Here is a 12,810-nt window from a genome sequence, read left to right on the forward strand (position 1 = left end):
GAAAGTTCCCTATAGCAACTCCTATCATCCCTCCATTGACCTATTTCCCACTGATAATGAATGGTCAATTAGTTACCAAGATCATGTTATTTCATCCAACCATCCCCTTATCATAGACTCATAGAACTGGAAGAGACCTCAGAAGGTCGTCAAGTCCAGCCCTCCGCTCTAGGCAGGACCAATCCCATCTAAATCAACCCGGCCAGGGCTTTGTCAAGCCGAGACTTAAACACCTCTAGGGATGGAGACTCCACTACTTCCCTAGGTAACCCATTCCAGTGCTTCACCACCCTCCTAGTAAAAAAGTTTTTCCTAATATCCAATCTGGACCTCTCCCACCACGACTTGAGACCATTGCTCCTTGTTCTGCATCTGTCACTACTGAGAACAGCCTTTCTCCAGCCTCTTTGGAACCTCCCTTCAGGAAGTTGAAGGCTGCTCTCAAATCCCCCCTCACTCTTCGCTTCTGCAGACTAAACAGACCCAAGTCCCTCAGCCTCTCCTCGTAGGTCATGTGCTCCAGACCCCTAATCATTTTGGTTGCCCTCCGCTGGACCCTCTCCAATGCGTCCGCATCCTTTTTGTAGTGGGGGGCCCAGAACTGGACACAGTACTCCAGATGTGGCCTCACCAAAGCCGAATAAAGGGGAATAATGACATCTCTGGATCTGCTGGCAATGCTCCTCTTAATGCATCCTAATATGCCATTAGCCTTCTTGGCTACAAGGGCGCCCTGGTGACTCATATCCAGCTTCTCATCCACTGTAACCCCCAGGTCCTTTTCTGCAGAACTACTACTTAACTGGTTGGTCCCCAGCCTGTAACTATGCTTGGGATTCTTCCGTCCCAAGGGCAGGACTCTACACTTGTCTTTGTTGAATCTCATGAGATTTCTAGTGGCCCAATCCTCCAATTTGTCTAAGTCACTCTGGACCCTATCTCTGCCCTTAAGCGTATCTACCTCTCCCCCTAGCTTAGTGTCATCTGCAAACTTGCTGAGGGTGCAATCCATCCCCTCATCCAGGTCATTAATAAAGATATTGAACAAAACCGGTCCTAGAACCGAACCTTGGGGCACTCCACTAGAAACCGACCGCCATCCTGACATTGAGCCATTGATCACTACCCGCTGGGCCCGGCCTTCTAGCCAGCTTTCTATCCATCTTACCGTCCATTTATCCAATCCACATTCCCTTAACTTGCTGGCAAGGATAGCGTGGGAGACCGTATCAAAAGCCTTGCTAAAGTCAAGGTCTATCACATCCACTGACTTCCCCATGTCCACCGAGCCAGTTACCTCATCATAGAAGCTAATCAGATTGGTCAAGCACGACTTGCCCTTTGTGAATCCATGCTGACTATTCCTGATCACTTTCCTCTCATCCAAGTGTCTCAAAATGGATTCCTTTAGGATCCCTTCCATGATTTTTCCAGGAACCAAGGTAAGACTGACCGGCCTATAGTTCCCTGGATCGTCCTTCCCTTTTTTGAAGATGGGCACTACATTTGCCTTTTTCCAATCATCCGGGATTTCGCCCGATCTGCACGACTTTTCAAAGATAATGGCCAAAGGCTCCTCAATGACATTTGCCAACTCCCTCAGTACCCTCGGATGCACTAAGTCCGGACCCATGGATTTATGTACGTTTAGTTTTTCTAAATAGTTCCTAACCTGTTCTTTACCCACCACGGGCTGTCCATCTTCTTCTCGTCTTGCGTCACTTAGCACAGAAGTCCAGGAGCCGATCTTGTCCGTGAATACAGAGGCAAAGAAAGCATTGAGTACTTCAGCTTTCCCCACCTCATCTGTCACTAGGTTACCTCCTTCATCCATTAGGGACTGCACACCCTCTCTGATCACCTTCTTCTTGTTAACATTCCTGTAGAAACCTTTCTTGTTATCCTTCACATCCTTAACCAGTCGCAATTCCATTTGCACTTTCGCCTTCCTGATAACCCCCCGGCATTCTCGAACTAGACCTTTAAACTCCTCCCTGGTCATTTGTCCAAGTTTCCACTTTCTGTAAGCTTTCTTTTTGTGCTTAAGTTCACCAAGGATTTCCCCTGTAAGCCAGTCCGGTCTCCTACCATGTTTGCCTCACTTGCTACGCAGCGGGATGGTTTCTTTCTGTGCCTTCAATAAGGCTTCTTTAAAATACTGCCAGCTGTCCTGGACTCCTTTCCCCTTCATGTTAACATCCCAGGGGATTCTTTCCATCAGATCTCTGAGGGAGTCAAAATCTGCTTTTTTGAAGTCCAAGGTGTGTATTTTACTACTCTCTTTTCTTCCTTTGGTCAGGATCCTGAAATCTACCATCTCATGATCACTGCTTCCCAGGTTGTCACCCACCTCTACGTCCCCTATTAGTTCCTCCCTGTTTGTGAGGAGAAGGTCAAGCTGTGCACGGCCCCTGGTCGGATCCTTCAGCACTTGTACCAAGAAGTTATCCCCAACATTCTCCAAAAACTTCCTGGATTGCCTGTGTACTGCCGTATTGTTTCCCAACAGATGTCAGGGTGATTAAAGTCCCCCATGAGAACCAGGGCCTGCGATCTGGAAGCTTTGCTCAGTTGTCCAAAGAAAGCCTCATCTACCTCGTCCACCTGGTTCGGTGGCCTGTAGCAGACACCAACCACAACATCACTGCTGTTTGCTCCTTTAAACCTGACCCATAGACTTTCAACAAGTTTTTCTCCCTCTTTATACTGGAGTTCAGAGCAATCATAGTGCTCTCTTACATATAGTGCAACTCGTCCTCCTTTTCTCCCCTGCCTATTCTTCCTGAACAATCTATACCCTTCCATGACAGCGCTCCAGTCATGCGAGTCATCCCACCAAGTCTCTGTTATCCCAATTAAATCATATTTCTTGGTCTGGGCCAGGGCCTCCAGTTCTTCCTGTTTGTTGCCCAGGCTTCTCGCATTAGTGTACAAACACTTCAGGTAACCAGTTGATTGCACTATCTTCTCCATTCAAAACTGGAGACCTCCTTTCTTGCCCCTTCCTCTCTGCATTTCTTCCTGGTATCCGACTTTCCCACTCCCCTTAGAGTTTTGGTCACCGTCCCCGGACGAACCTAGTTTAAAGCCTCCTCACTAGGTTTGCAAGCCTGCCTGCGAAGATGCTCCTTCCTCTCTTGGTTAGGTGGATCCCATCTCTTCCTAACAATCCTTGCGCCCGGAACAGAGTCCCATGGTCAAAGAAACCAAAGCCCTCTCTGCGACACCACCTGCGCAACCACGCATTGACGTCCTCAATTCGACGATCCCTGCCCAGTCCTTTCCCTTCAACAGGGAGGATGGACGAGAACACCACTTGCGCTCCAAATTCTTGGATCCTTCTTCCCAGCGCTACATAATCCGCAGTAACACGCTCAAGATCATTCTTGGCCGTATCATTAGTTCCTACATGGAGAAGCAGGAAGGGGTAGCGATCTGAAGGTTTGATCAGCTTGCTAAGCCTCTCAGTGACATCCTGAATGCGAGCTCCCGGTAAGCAGCACACTTCTCGAGATTCCAGGTCCGGACGGCAGAGGGATGGCTCAGTCCCTCTTAGGAGGGAGTCCCCGACCACCACCACCCGTCGTTTCCTTTTGGGGGTGGTGGCCGTGGAACCTCCATCCGTAGGACTACGCATCCCATGCCTTTCAGTAGATGGTGTTCCCTTCTGGTTTCTACCTTGTGAGGTCCCTTCCAGAGCTTTCAGCACTGCAGAGCCTGTGGAGAGAGCTTGAAAGCGATTGCTTACCTCTATAGCATCGGGGGATTCCCGTGCTGGCCTTTTTCCCCTTCTAGAAGTTACATGCTGCCAGTTCTCTTCTTGGTCACGTACTGCCCTCACTAGCTCCTCTGCCTGCCGTGCTTGAAGGATCAATTGCTGCCTTCTATCGAGGAAGTCTTCATCCTCTCTGATCAAGTGTAAGGTCGACATTTGGGCCTCCAGTCCTCTAATTTTTTCTTCCAAAATGTCGACCAGCTTGCACTTGGTGCAGATGAAATCCGTTCTTTCTTCCGGGAGGAAGACAAACATGGCACACGCTGTGCAGGTAACAGCAGCAGACCCATCACCAACCATCGCTGCTGTCCTGGAGAAGGGATTTAAAAAGAAAGACAAGAAAACCTCCCGCCCTTCCCAACTCCCTCTCAAAACTCCCTGTTAGCAATCACCTGTTCGCAAGCTCCTTGGTCGCTTGCCCACTGCCTTATAAAGCCCCTCCCCCTACCAAGGCTCAGCCAATCAGCAGAGGCTTCTAGAATTCAAACTTTAATTAGAAGCCAACAGTTTCCACCTGCCCATCACAGCACAAACTCCATCAAGGGGAGGGGGGAAGGAAAAAAAAAAAAAGCCTCACTCTCAAACACAGGGGAAAATAAATAAATAAACAAACAAACAAAAAAGAACACACACAACCCTCACTCACAAACACAAGCTCAGCACACAGCAAGAAAGCCCCAAACACAACACCCACTTCCCCCAAGACTCCTGTATCTGCTTCTCCTCTACCTGGAGAACTCCCCCTCTAAAGCCTCACTCAAACAGGGGGGGAGGGGGGGAAAGGAAAAAAAAAAAAAACCCAGCACACACCAAACACACACAAGCTCTGCACACACTGAGAAAGCCCCAATAACAAAACACACTTCCCTCCAGAGTCCTGTATCTGCTTCTCCTTCACCTGGAGAACTCCCTCTCAAAACTCCCTGTTAGCAATCACCTGTTCGCCCCCCCAAGGGAGAGCACGCTGGCTGGCGGGACCCCCCCTCGGTCCTGCACCCCCCCCACAGGGAGAGCACGCTGGCTGGCGGGACCCCCCCTCGGTCCTGCACCCCCCCCACAGGGAGAGCACGCTGACTGGCGGGACCCCCCCTCGGTCCTGCACCCCCCCCACAGGGAGAGCACGCTGACTGGCGGGACCCCCCCTCGGTCCTGCACCCCCCCCACGGGGAGAGCACGCTGACTGGCGGGACCCCCCCTCGGTCCTGCACCCCCCCCACGGGGAGAGCACGCTGACTGGCGGGACCCCCCCTCGGTCCTGCACCCCCCCCACGGGGAGAGCACGCTGACTGGCGGGACCCCCCCTCGGTACTGCACCCCCCCACGGGGAGAGCACGCTGACTGGCGGGACCCCCCCTCGGTCCTGCACCCCCCCACGGGGAGAGCACGCTGACTGGCGGGACCCCCCCTCGGTACTGCACCCCCCCACGGGGAGAGCACGCTGACTGGCGGGACCCCCCCTCGGTCCTGCACCCCCCCCACAGGGAGAGCACGCTGACTGGCGGGACCCCCCCTCGGTCCTGCACCCCCCCCACAGGGAGAGCACGCTGACTGGCGGGACCCCCCCTCGGTCCTGCACCCCCCCCACAGGGAGAGCACGCTGACTGGCGGGACCCCCCCTCGGTCCTGCACCCCCCCCACAGGGAGAGCACGCTGACTGGCGGGACCCCCCCCTCGGTCCTGCACCCCCCCCACCGGGAGAGCACACTGACTGGCGGGACCCCCCCTCGGTCCTGCACCCCCCCCACCGGGAGAGCACGCTGACTGGCGGGACCCCCCCTCGGTCCTGCACCCCCCCCACCGGGAGAGCACGCTGACTGGCGGGACCCCCCCTCGGTCCTGCACCCCCCCCACCGGGAGAGCACGCTGACTGGCGGGACCCCCCCTCGGTCCTGCACCCCCCTCACCGGGAGAGCACACTGACTGGCGGGACCCCCCCTCGGTCCTGCACCCCCCCACGGGGAGAGCACGCTGACTGGCGGGACCCCCCCTCGGTCCTGCACCCCCCCACGGGGAGAGCACGCTGACTGGCGGGACCCCCCCTCGGTCCTGCACCCCCCCCACAGGGAGAGCACGCTGACTGGCGGGACCCCCCCTCGGTCCTGCACCCCCCCCCACGGGGAGAGCACGCTGACTGGCGGGACCCCCCCGCGGTCCTGCACCCCCCCACGGGGAGAGCACGCTGACTGGCGGGACCCCCCCCCCTCGGTCCTCCACCCCCCCACGGGGAGAGCACGCTGACTGGCGGGACCCCCCCTCGGTACTGCACCCCCCCCACGGGGAGAGCACGCTGACTGGCGGGACCCCCCCTCGGTCCTGCACCCCCCCCACAGGGAGAGCACGCTGACTGGCGGGACCCCCCCTCGGTTACTACCCCAATTGCCCCGCCCCGCTTGCTGCCCCAGCCCCCCCGCGTGCAGCAGGGCGGGGGGGGCTCAGCCGCTGCCCTCGGCCCAGGTCTGTACGGGCACTCGGCCGTGTACCACGAGGGCACAGACGCCGTCTACGTCTTCGGGGGGCAGCGCTTCCACGTGGAGACGGTGTCGGCGTCCCCCGAGCTCTACAGCCTGCACTGCCCCAGCCGCACCTGGAGCCTGCTGGCGCCCGCCCTGGGCCCCAAGGTGGGGCCCCGATGGGGGTTAGGGACTCGGGGGCCGCGGAGGCTCAGGGGGTTGGGCTCAGGGAATGTGGTGGATTTTGGGGTCTGGTGGGGAGAAGCGTTTGGGGTGCACGAAGGGATTTGGGTGCAGCATGGTTGTGGGTGGCTGTGGGGTGCTGGGTGGCTGTGGGGTGCGGTGGCGCTGTGGGGATGCTGGGTGGCTGTGGGGTGCGGTGGCGCAGTGGGGGTGCTGGGTGGCTGTGGGGTGCGGTGGCGCTGTGGGGTGCGTTGGTGCTGTGGGGGTGCTGGGCACGGGCTGTGGGGGTGCTGGGTGGCTGTGGGGTGCGGTGGCGCTGTGGGGGTGCTGGGCACGGGCTGTGGGCGGCTGAGGGGCATGGCGGGGTGGGGGGATTTAGCAGGGCAGGGTGGTTTGGTGGGATTGGGGGTTGTCAGCGGTGGGGTGGGGGGGCGGGGGATTTGGCGGGGGGCAGGGAGCCAGGGGGTTCGGCGGGGGGGCGGGGAGGCGGAGGGAGGCCGACCCCCGTCTCTCTCTCCCCGGCTGCCCCCCAGCCGCCGTCTCACTTCTTCCACGGGGCGGCCGTGCTGCGGGACACCATGGTCGTGCTCGGGGGCCGCACGGAGACCCAGGACTTCGCCAGCCACGTGCTGCTCTACCAGCTCCGCTGCAACGCCTGGGTCCTGCCGCAGCACACGGGTACGGGGCCGGGCCTCACGGGCACTGCCCCCCGCCCTGATCCTCCCCCGGGCGGGCGGGGTTACCCACGATGCTCTGCTGCCCCCGGGCCGGGCAGGCGGGGTTACCCACGATGCTCTGCTGCCCCCGGGTGGGCGGGGTTACCCACGATGCTCTGCTGCCCCCAGGCTGGGCGGGCGGGGTTACCCACGATGCTCTGCTGCCCCCGGGCCGGGCGGGCGGGGTTACCCACGATGCTCTGCTGCCCCCAGGCTGGGCAGGCGGGGTTACCCACGATGCTCTGCTGCCCCCAGGTGGGCTGGGTTACCCACGATGCTCTGCTGCCCCCGGACCAGGTGGGCGGGGTTACCCACGATGCTCTGCTGCCCCCGGGTGGGCGGGGTTACCCACGATGCTTTGCTGCGGGTGGGCGGGGTGACCATGCCAAGGCTGAGTTTCTGCCACGTAACGAGCTGGGTCGGGGCACTAACGAGAAATTCCCGGGAGCCCGAGGTCCGTCCCTGGCTCGGAGCTGGGCCAGGACCCCGGCGGTTCCCAGCTGCCCCGGGTGCAGACACGCAGGCGTGGGCTACCCAGGATCCTTTGCTCCCCCAGGCCCGGCAGTGGTGGGCGTGGCCATGAACGAGTCCGTGGCCCACGCAGTGGCCGCGGTCGGGGGCCGGATCTACGTCTCGGGGGGATTCGGCGGGGTGGCGCTGGGGCGCATGGCCGTGCTCTCCGTGCCGGCCGACCCCTGCCTCGTCCTCGCCCGCCCCGACGCCTGCAACCGCTCCCAGGCCAGCTGCACCTGGTGCCGCGGCAGCTGCCTGTCCAGCGACGCCGCTGAAAGGTGGGCGTGGCCTTTGCTGGGGGCGTGGCTACAGGGGCGTGGCTGCTGTGGGAGGGCGGAGTGCTGTGGCCACCAGGGAGGGGTGGGCTGAGGCTGAGGGAGCTGGGCTATTGGCGTGGTAGTAAGTAGGGGTGTGGCCTTACTGGAAGGGGTGTGGCCTTACCGGAAGGGCATGGCCCCGCATGGAGCAGGGGTGCAGAGCCACAGTGGGGTCTGTTCCCAGCCTAGCCCCAGGCTCCGGGGTGTAACCCCCAGTGGGCCAGGCCCCAGGGTTCCCGTTTTGGACAGGAGCTGGCTCCAGGGCTGACCCCCAGCTCCCTGCATGGGTCTATGCCAGAGTCTGGCCTCACAGAGCTTGGGGAGGGGAACTGGGGAAGGGTTCTGTGCCCCCCGGTGCCGAGCCAGGGCCAAAGGGGGGGATCCGGGGTGGGTTCTGTGCCTCCCGGTGCCGAGCCAGGGCCTACGGGGGGGGGAATCCGGGGGGGGTTCTGTGCCCCCCCCGGTGCCGAGCCAGGGCCTACGGGGGGGATCCGGGGTGGGTTCTGTGTCCCCCCGGTGCTGATCCAGGGCCTCCCGCAGCCCCCCCCCTGGGTTCCCGCGGCGGCTCAGCCTGTGGGGTGACCCTGGCCCTTGTGCTCCATGGGGAGAGGCCTGGGGACTGCCCCTCCCAGCCACACGCAGCCCATGTCTCAGCCTGGCCTCCCCCTCCCCCGGCGGCCTCACTGGACAAGAGGGAAACTGAGGCGAGCGGCAGGCCCTGGGTTTCACTGGTTCCCCCCCAGGCTGGGCTGCCCGGCCGGCGCGTCTGCCTGCTTCCCCGTGCCACGGTCGGCCGACGAGTGCCGGCGCCTGAGAACCTGCAGCGAGTGTCTGGCCCGGCACCCCCGCTCCATGGGCCACGGGCTGGGCGCCACGGTGAGTGTCCCACGGCTCCCCCACCCTCCCGCTGCGGAAAGGGTGCTGGCTGGAGGGTATGGGGGGGCAGTGGCTGGGGAGCAGGGGCAGTAGTAGTGGCCGTTGGGCATGGGGGACAGTGATGGGGCAGTGGCCATGGGGCGGTGGCGGGGGCAGTGGCCGTGGGGCACGGGGCAGTGGCGGGGGCAGTGGCCGTGGGGCATGGGGCAGTGGCCGTAGGGCACGGGAGGCACTGGGGGCAGGGGCAGTGGGGCACTGGGGGCAGTGGCCGTGGGGCACGGGGCAGTGGCCGTGGGGTATGGGGGGCAGGGGCAGTGGCCATGGGGCACGGGGGGCACTGGGGGCAGGGGCAGTGGGGCACTGGGGGCAGTGGCCGTGGGGCACGGGGCAGTGGCCGTGGGGTATGGGGGGCAGGGGCAGTGGCCATGGGGCACGGGGGGCACCAGGGGCAGTGGGGCACGGGGCAGTGGCGGGGGCAGTGGCCGTGGGGCAGGGGGGAGCCGGAGGACGCCCCCGACCAGCCCGCCCGCCCCCAGGCCCCGCCCTGCAAGTGGTGCACCAACTGCCCCGAGGGCGCCTGCATCGGGCGCGCCGGCAGCTGCACGTCGGAGAACGACTGTCGCATCAACCAGCGCGAGATCTTCCAGGCCAGCAACTGCTCGGAGACGTCGTGCGAGGCGGCCGACTGCCCCGCCTGCACCGCCGCCGGCAAGTGCATGTGGACCCGCCAGTTCAAACGCACCGGTACGCGGGGGGGCGGCGATGGGGGGGCAGCCCTGCCGAGAGCCCGGGCCGAGGGAAGGGTCCCGGGGCTGGTGGGTCACAGGGCCCCTTGGGTGTGAGTGCTCCGCCCCTTCCCCTGAGGCTCCGCCCCCCATCGGAGGCTCCGCCCCTCCTGGCAGCTCGGCGCCGCCCCCAGCATGTGGCCCCGCCCCCAGGCGAGACGCGGCGCATCCTGAGCGTGCAGCCCACCTACGACTGGACGTGCTTCAGCCACTCGCTGCTCAACGTGTCGCCCATGCCCGTGGAGTCCTCGCCCCCCCTGGCCTGCCCCACGCCCTGCCACAACCACAGCACCTGCCACCACTGCCTGGCCTCCAAGGGGGCCGACGGGGGCTGGCAGCACTGCGTCTGGAGCCTCAGCCTGCGCCAGGTGCGCCGGGGGGTGATCCCTGGGGGGCCGTGCCAGGGGAGGGGGAGATCCCTGGGGGGGCCGTTCCAGGTGAGGAGGGGGTGATCCCTGGGGGGGCCATGCCGGGGGAGGGGGAGATCCCTGGGGGGGCCATGCCGGGTGAGGAGGGGGTGATCCCTGGGGGGGGCCATGCCGGGTGAGGAGGGGGTGATCCCTGGGGGGCCATGCCGGGGGAGGGGGAGATCCCTGGGGGGCCATGCCGGGTGAGGAGGGGGTGATCCCTGGGGGGCCATGCCGGGGGAGGGGGAGATCCCTGGAGGGCCATGCCGGGTGAGGAGGGGGTGATCCCTGGGGGAGGGGCCGTGCCAGCCTAGCGGGGCAGTAACCCCCCTCTCCCCCCACAGTGCATGAGCCCCACCTACCTGCCCATGCGGTGCCTGGCGGGGCTGTGCGGGCGGGTGCTGAGCGGGGCTGAGAGCTGCAGCCCCCCCTGCGCCCGCGCCCTGCAATGCGCCCGCTGCACCCGCCAGCCCCGCTGCGGCTGGTGCGCCCGCCCCAGTGAGAACGGCCACGGGCGCTGCCTGGAGGGGGGGCTGGCCGGACCCCGGCATGGTGAGTACAGGGGGGCATTACCCACAATGCCTTGGTGCTGCGGGGGAGCGTTACCCACAATGCCTTGGTGCTGCGGGGGGGGGTGTTTGTGACGGCGCGTTGGGGGTCCCCCATCTCCTGCACCCCGAAATGGCACAAACAGACTGCACCAGCCGGTGGAATAGAGGAAGTTTATTGCCTCTCCAGGATACAGCACAGCACAGATGGAATCTGGTCACAGAGCTGGGCTAGGATGCCTCAGGCCCCCTTGAGATGGGGGAGACTGGACCCCTAAACTCCAGCCCCTTTCCCTAGGCTGTCTCCTCCATGCTCCCAGACAGCCAGCAACTAACTAACTCCCTTCCAGCCCTGCCCCCCAGCCAGGGCAGCATCCACCTTCCTTTGTTCCTCTCCATGGGGGGTGTCTGGCCATACTGGTTTGCATAGTGACTCATCCTGTTTTGCTGGGTCGTGGTCCCCACGGCAGCCACTGGGGGTTACCCCAGAGCCAGCAGCGTAGAAACCAGCTGGGTACCCCCACTACGTCACAGTGTTACCCACAATGCCTTGGTGCTGTGAGTGGGGGGGGTTACCCACAATGCCTCAGTGCTGTGAGTGGGGGGGTTACCCACAATGCCTTGGTGCTGTGGGGGGGGGTGTTACCCACAATGCCTCGGTGCTGTGCGGGGGGGCGTTACCCACAATGCCTCGGTGCTGCGGGGGGGCGTTACCCACAATGCCTCGGTGCTGCGGGGGGGCGTTACCCACAATGCCTCAGCATGGTTCTTCATAAGCAGCAGGTGCCAATTCCTTTCCTTCTGCAATGCTTCGCCTGCCCCTACCCATGATGCTTTGCTCCACGGGGTGGCCCCTGGGGCTTGTACCCAATCGGGGGTGAGGGGAGACCCCAGTCCAGGGACACTCGGCAGCCCGGCCTGCACAGCCGCCAGTGGCCTGATGTCATCACGGGGCCCCCCCCCATCTCTGCCCCCCGGCCACCAGAGGGGACTCTCAGGCGGCAGGTAGAAGAGAAGCTCTGTGGGGGTCCCAGGACTTGTTACAGGAGCCAGGTGTGGAGAGATGCAAATACAGCGCTCATTTGCATAGGCAGCGCTCATTTGCATTCCCTCCTCGTGCACCCCAGCCGTGCTTCCCCGTGTCTCCAGGCAGAGCGGCTCTCGCTGTTGTACTTAAAAGAAGCCCCTGGGATCGTTTTCAGGGGGATAAGGCAACAGGCCACATTTATTGATCACACAGAGAATAATCCACACTGAGCAGATGCCTAGGACACAGCACACTCACACACACACTCACACGCACACTCACTCGCACTCATGCACACTCACTCACACACTCACACTTACACACACACACACACACTCACTCACACTCACACACACACACTCACTCACGCACACTCACACACACTCACACACACACTCACTCACACTCATGCACACACACTCACTCCATCTTGTTACCAAAAGTTGCCCCCCCCCACTGCACTGGCCAGGTGAGTTAGATGGGGGAGGGGTGGAGCCGGGTTTCTGCTGATCCGGATCGATGCTCCGATGGTGACAAGACAAAACCCGGGTCCCTCTGCAAGACGCCTCCTATTTCTCCCTCTCCTGCAGCCAATTAGCCATCACCTGGCCTTTCCTCATGCTGCTCCAGAGAGAGTCCTTCCAAGGGCAGCACTTGCTGCTGGACTCCCAAGGCCTCTGTCTGTCCAGTCTCCTGAACGAGCTCACTGCCCGGGGATTGTCTTGGGTCTGGCTCCCAGCCCCTCTCCACCCTTGGGACTGCTGCTGGAGGGGCTCCCCTTCCATCCCCCATTCACACCTCATTCACTTCAACAGGCAACCCAGGAAAGGGGGGAGCTCAAAGGACAGTTTCTCTTCCAAGCTCTAGATCTCTCAATCCGAGGTTCTCGGAGAAACGTCCCAGAGGTTCTCTGACCACAGAGATCGCAAAGGCCAAGATCTTCACACAAATCTAATCTCACAGGGATTTCTCCGCATCGCGCACCAGGGCTTGCGGCAAAAGGAGGCGTCCGCACGGCGCCTTCTTGTGCAAAAACCCCTCGCACGAGGGATGTGAGGAGGAAATGCAAATGAGCGCTGCCTATGCAAATGAGCGCTGCCTATGCAAATGAGCGCTGCCTATGCAAATGAGCGCCACGCTTGTATTTCCATTCCGGAAGAGCCTTGCCGTAGAGACACAGCCCCAGAGCGCTGGCCCCACGGCGCCCCACACC

General features: G+C 62.2%; 1 protein-coding gene across 1 annotated transcript in view; it reads left to right on the forward strand.

Annotated features, from left to right (window-relative positions):
* MEGF8 (multiple EGF like domains 8) overlaps positions 1 to 12,810 on the forward strand; it is a 90,254-nt gene that overhangs the window by 66,895 nt on the left and 10,549 nt on the right. The window contains 7 exon segments of the mRNA XM_089772762.1: positions 6,230 to 6,393; positions 6,942 to 7,086; positions 7,681 to 7,915; positions 8,698 to 8,830; positions 9,367 to 9,574; positions 9,769 to 9,983; positions 10,367 to 10,574. Coding sequence (XP_089628888.1) covers positions 6,230 to 6,393; positions 6,942 to 7,086; positions 7,681 to 7,915; positions 8,698 to 8,830; positions 9,367 to 9,574; positions 9,769 to 9,983; positions 10,367 to 10,574 — 1,308 coding nt within the window.

The sequence above is a fragment of the Pelodiscus sinensis genome, chromosome 22 (genome assembly GCF_052426305.1).
Source record: "Pelodiscus sinensis isolate ZL-2025 chromosome 22, ASM5242630v1, whole genome shotgun sequence".
NCBI classification, from domain to species: domain Eukaryota; kingdom Metazoa; phylum Chordata; order Testudines; family Trionychidae; genus Pelodiscus; species Pelodiscus sinensis.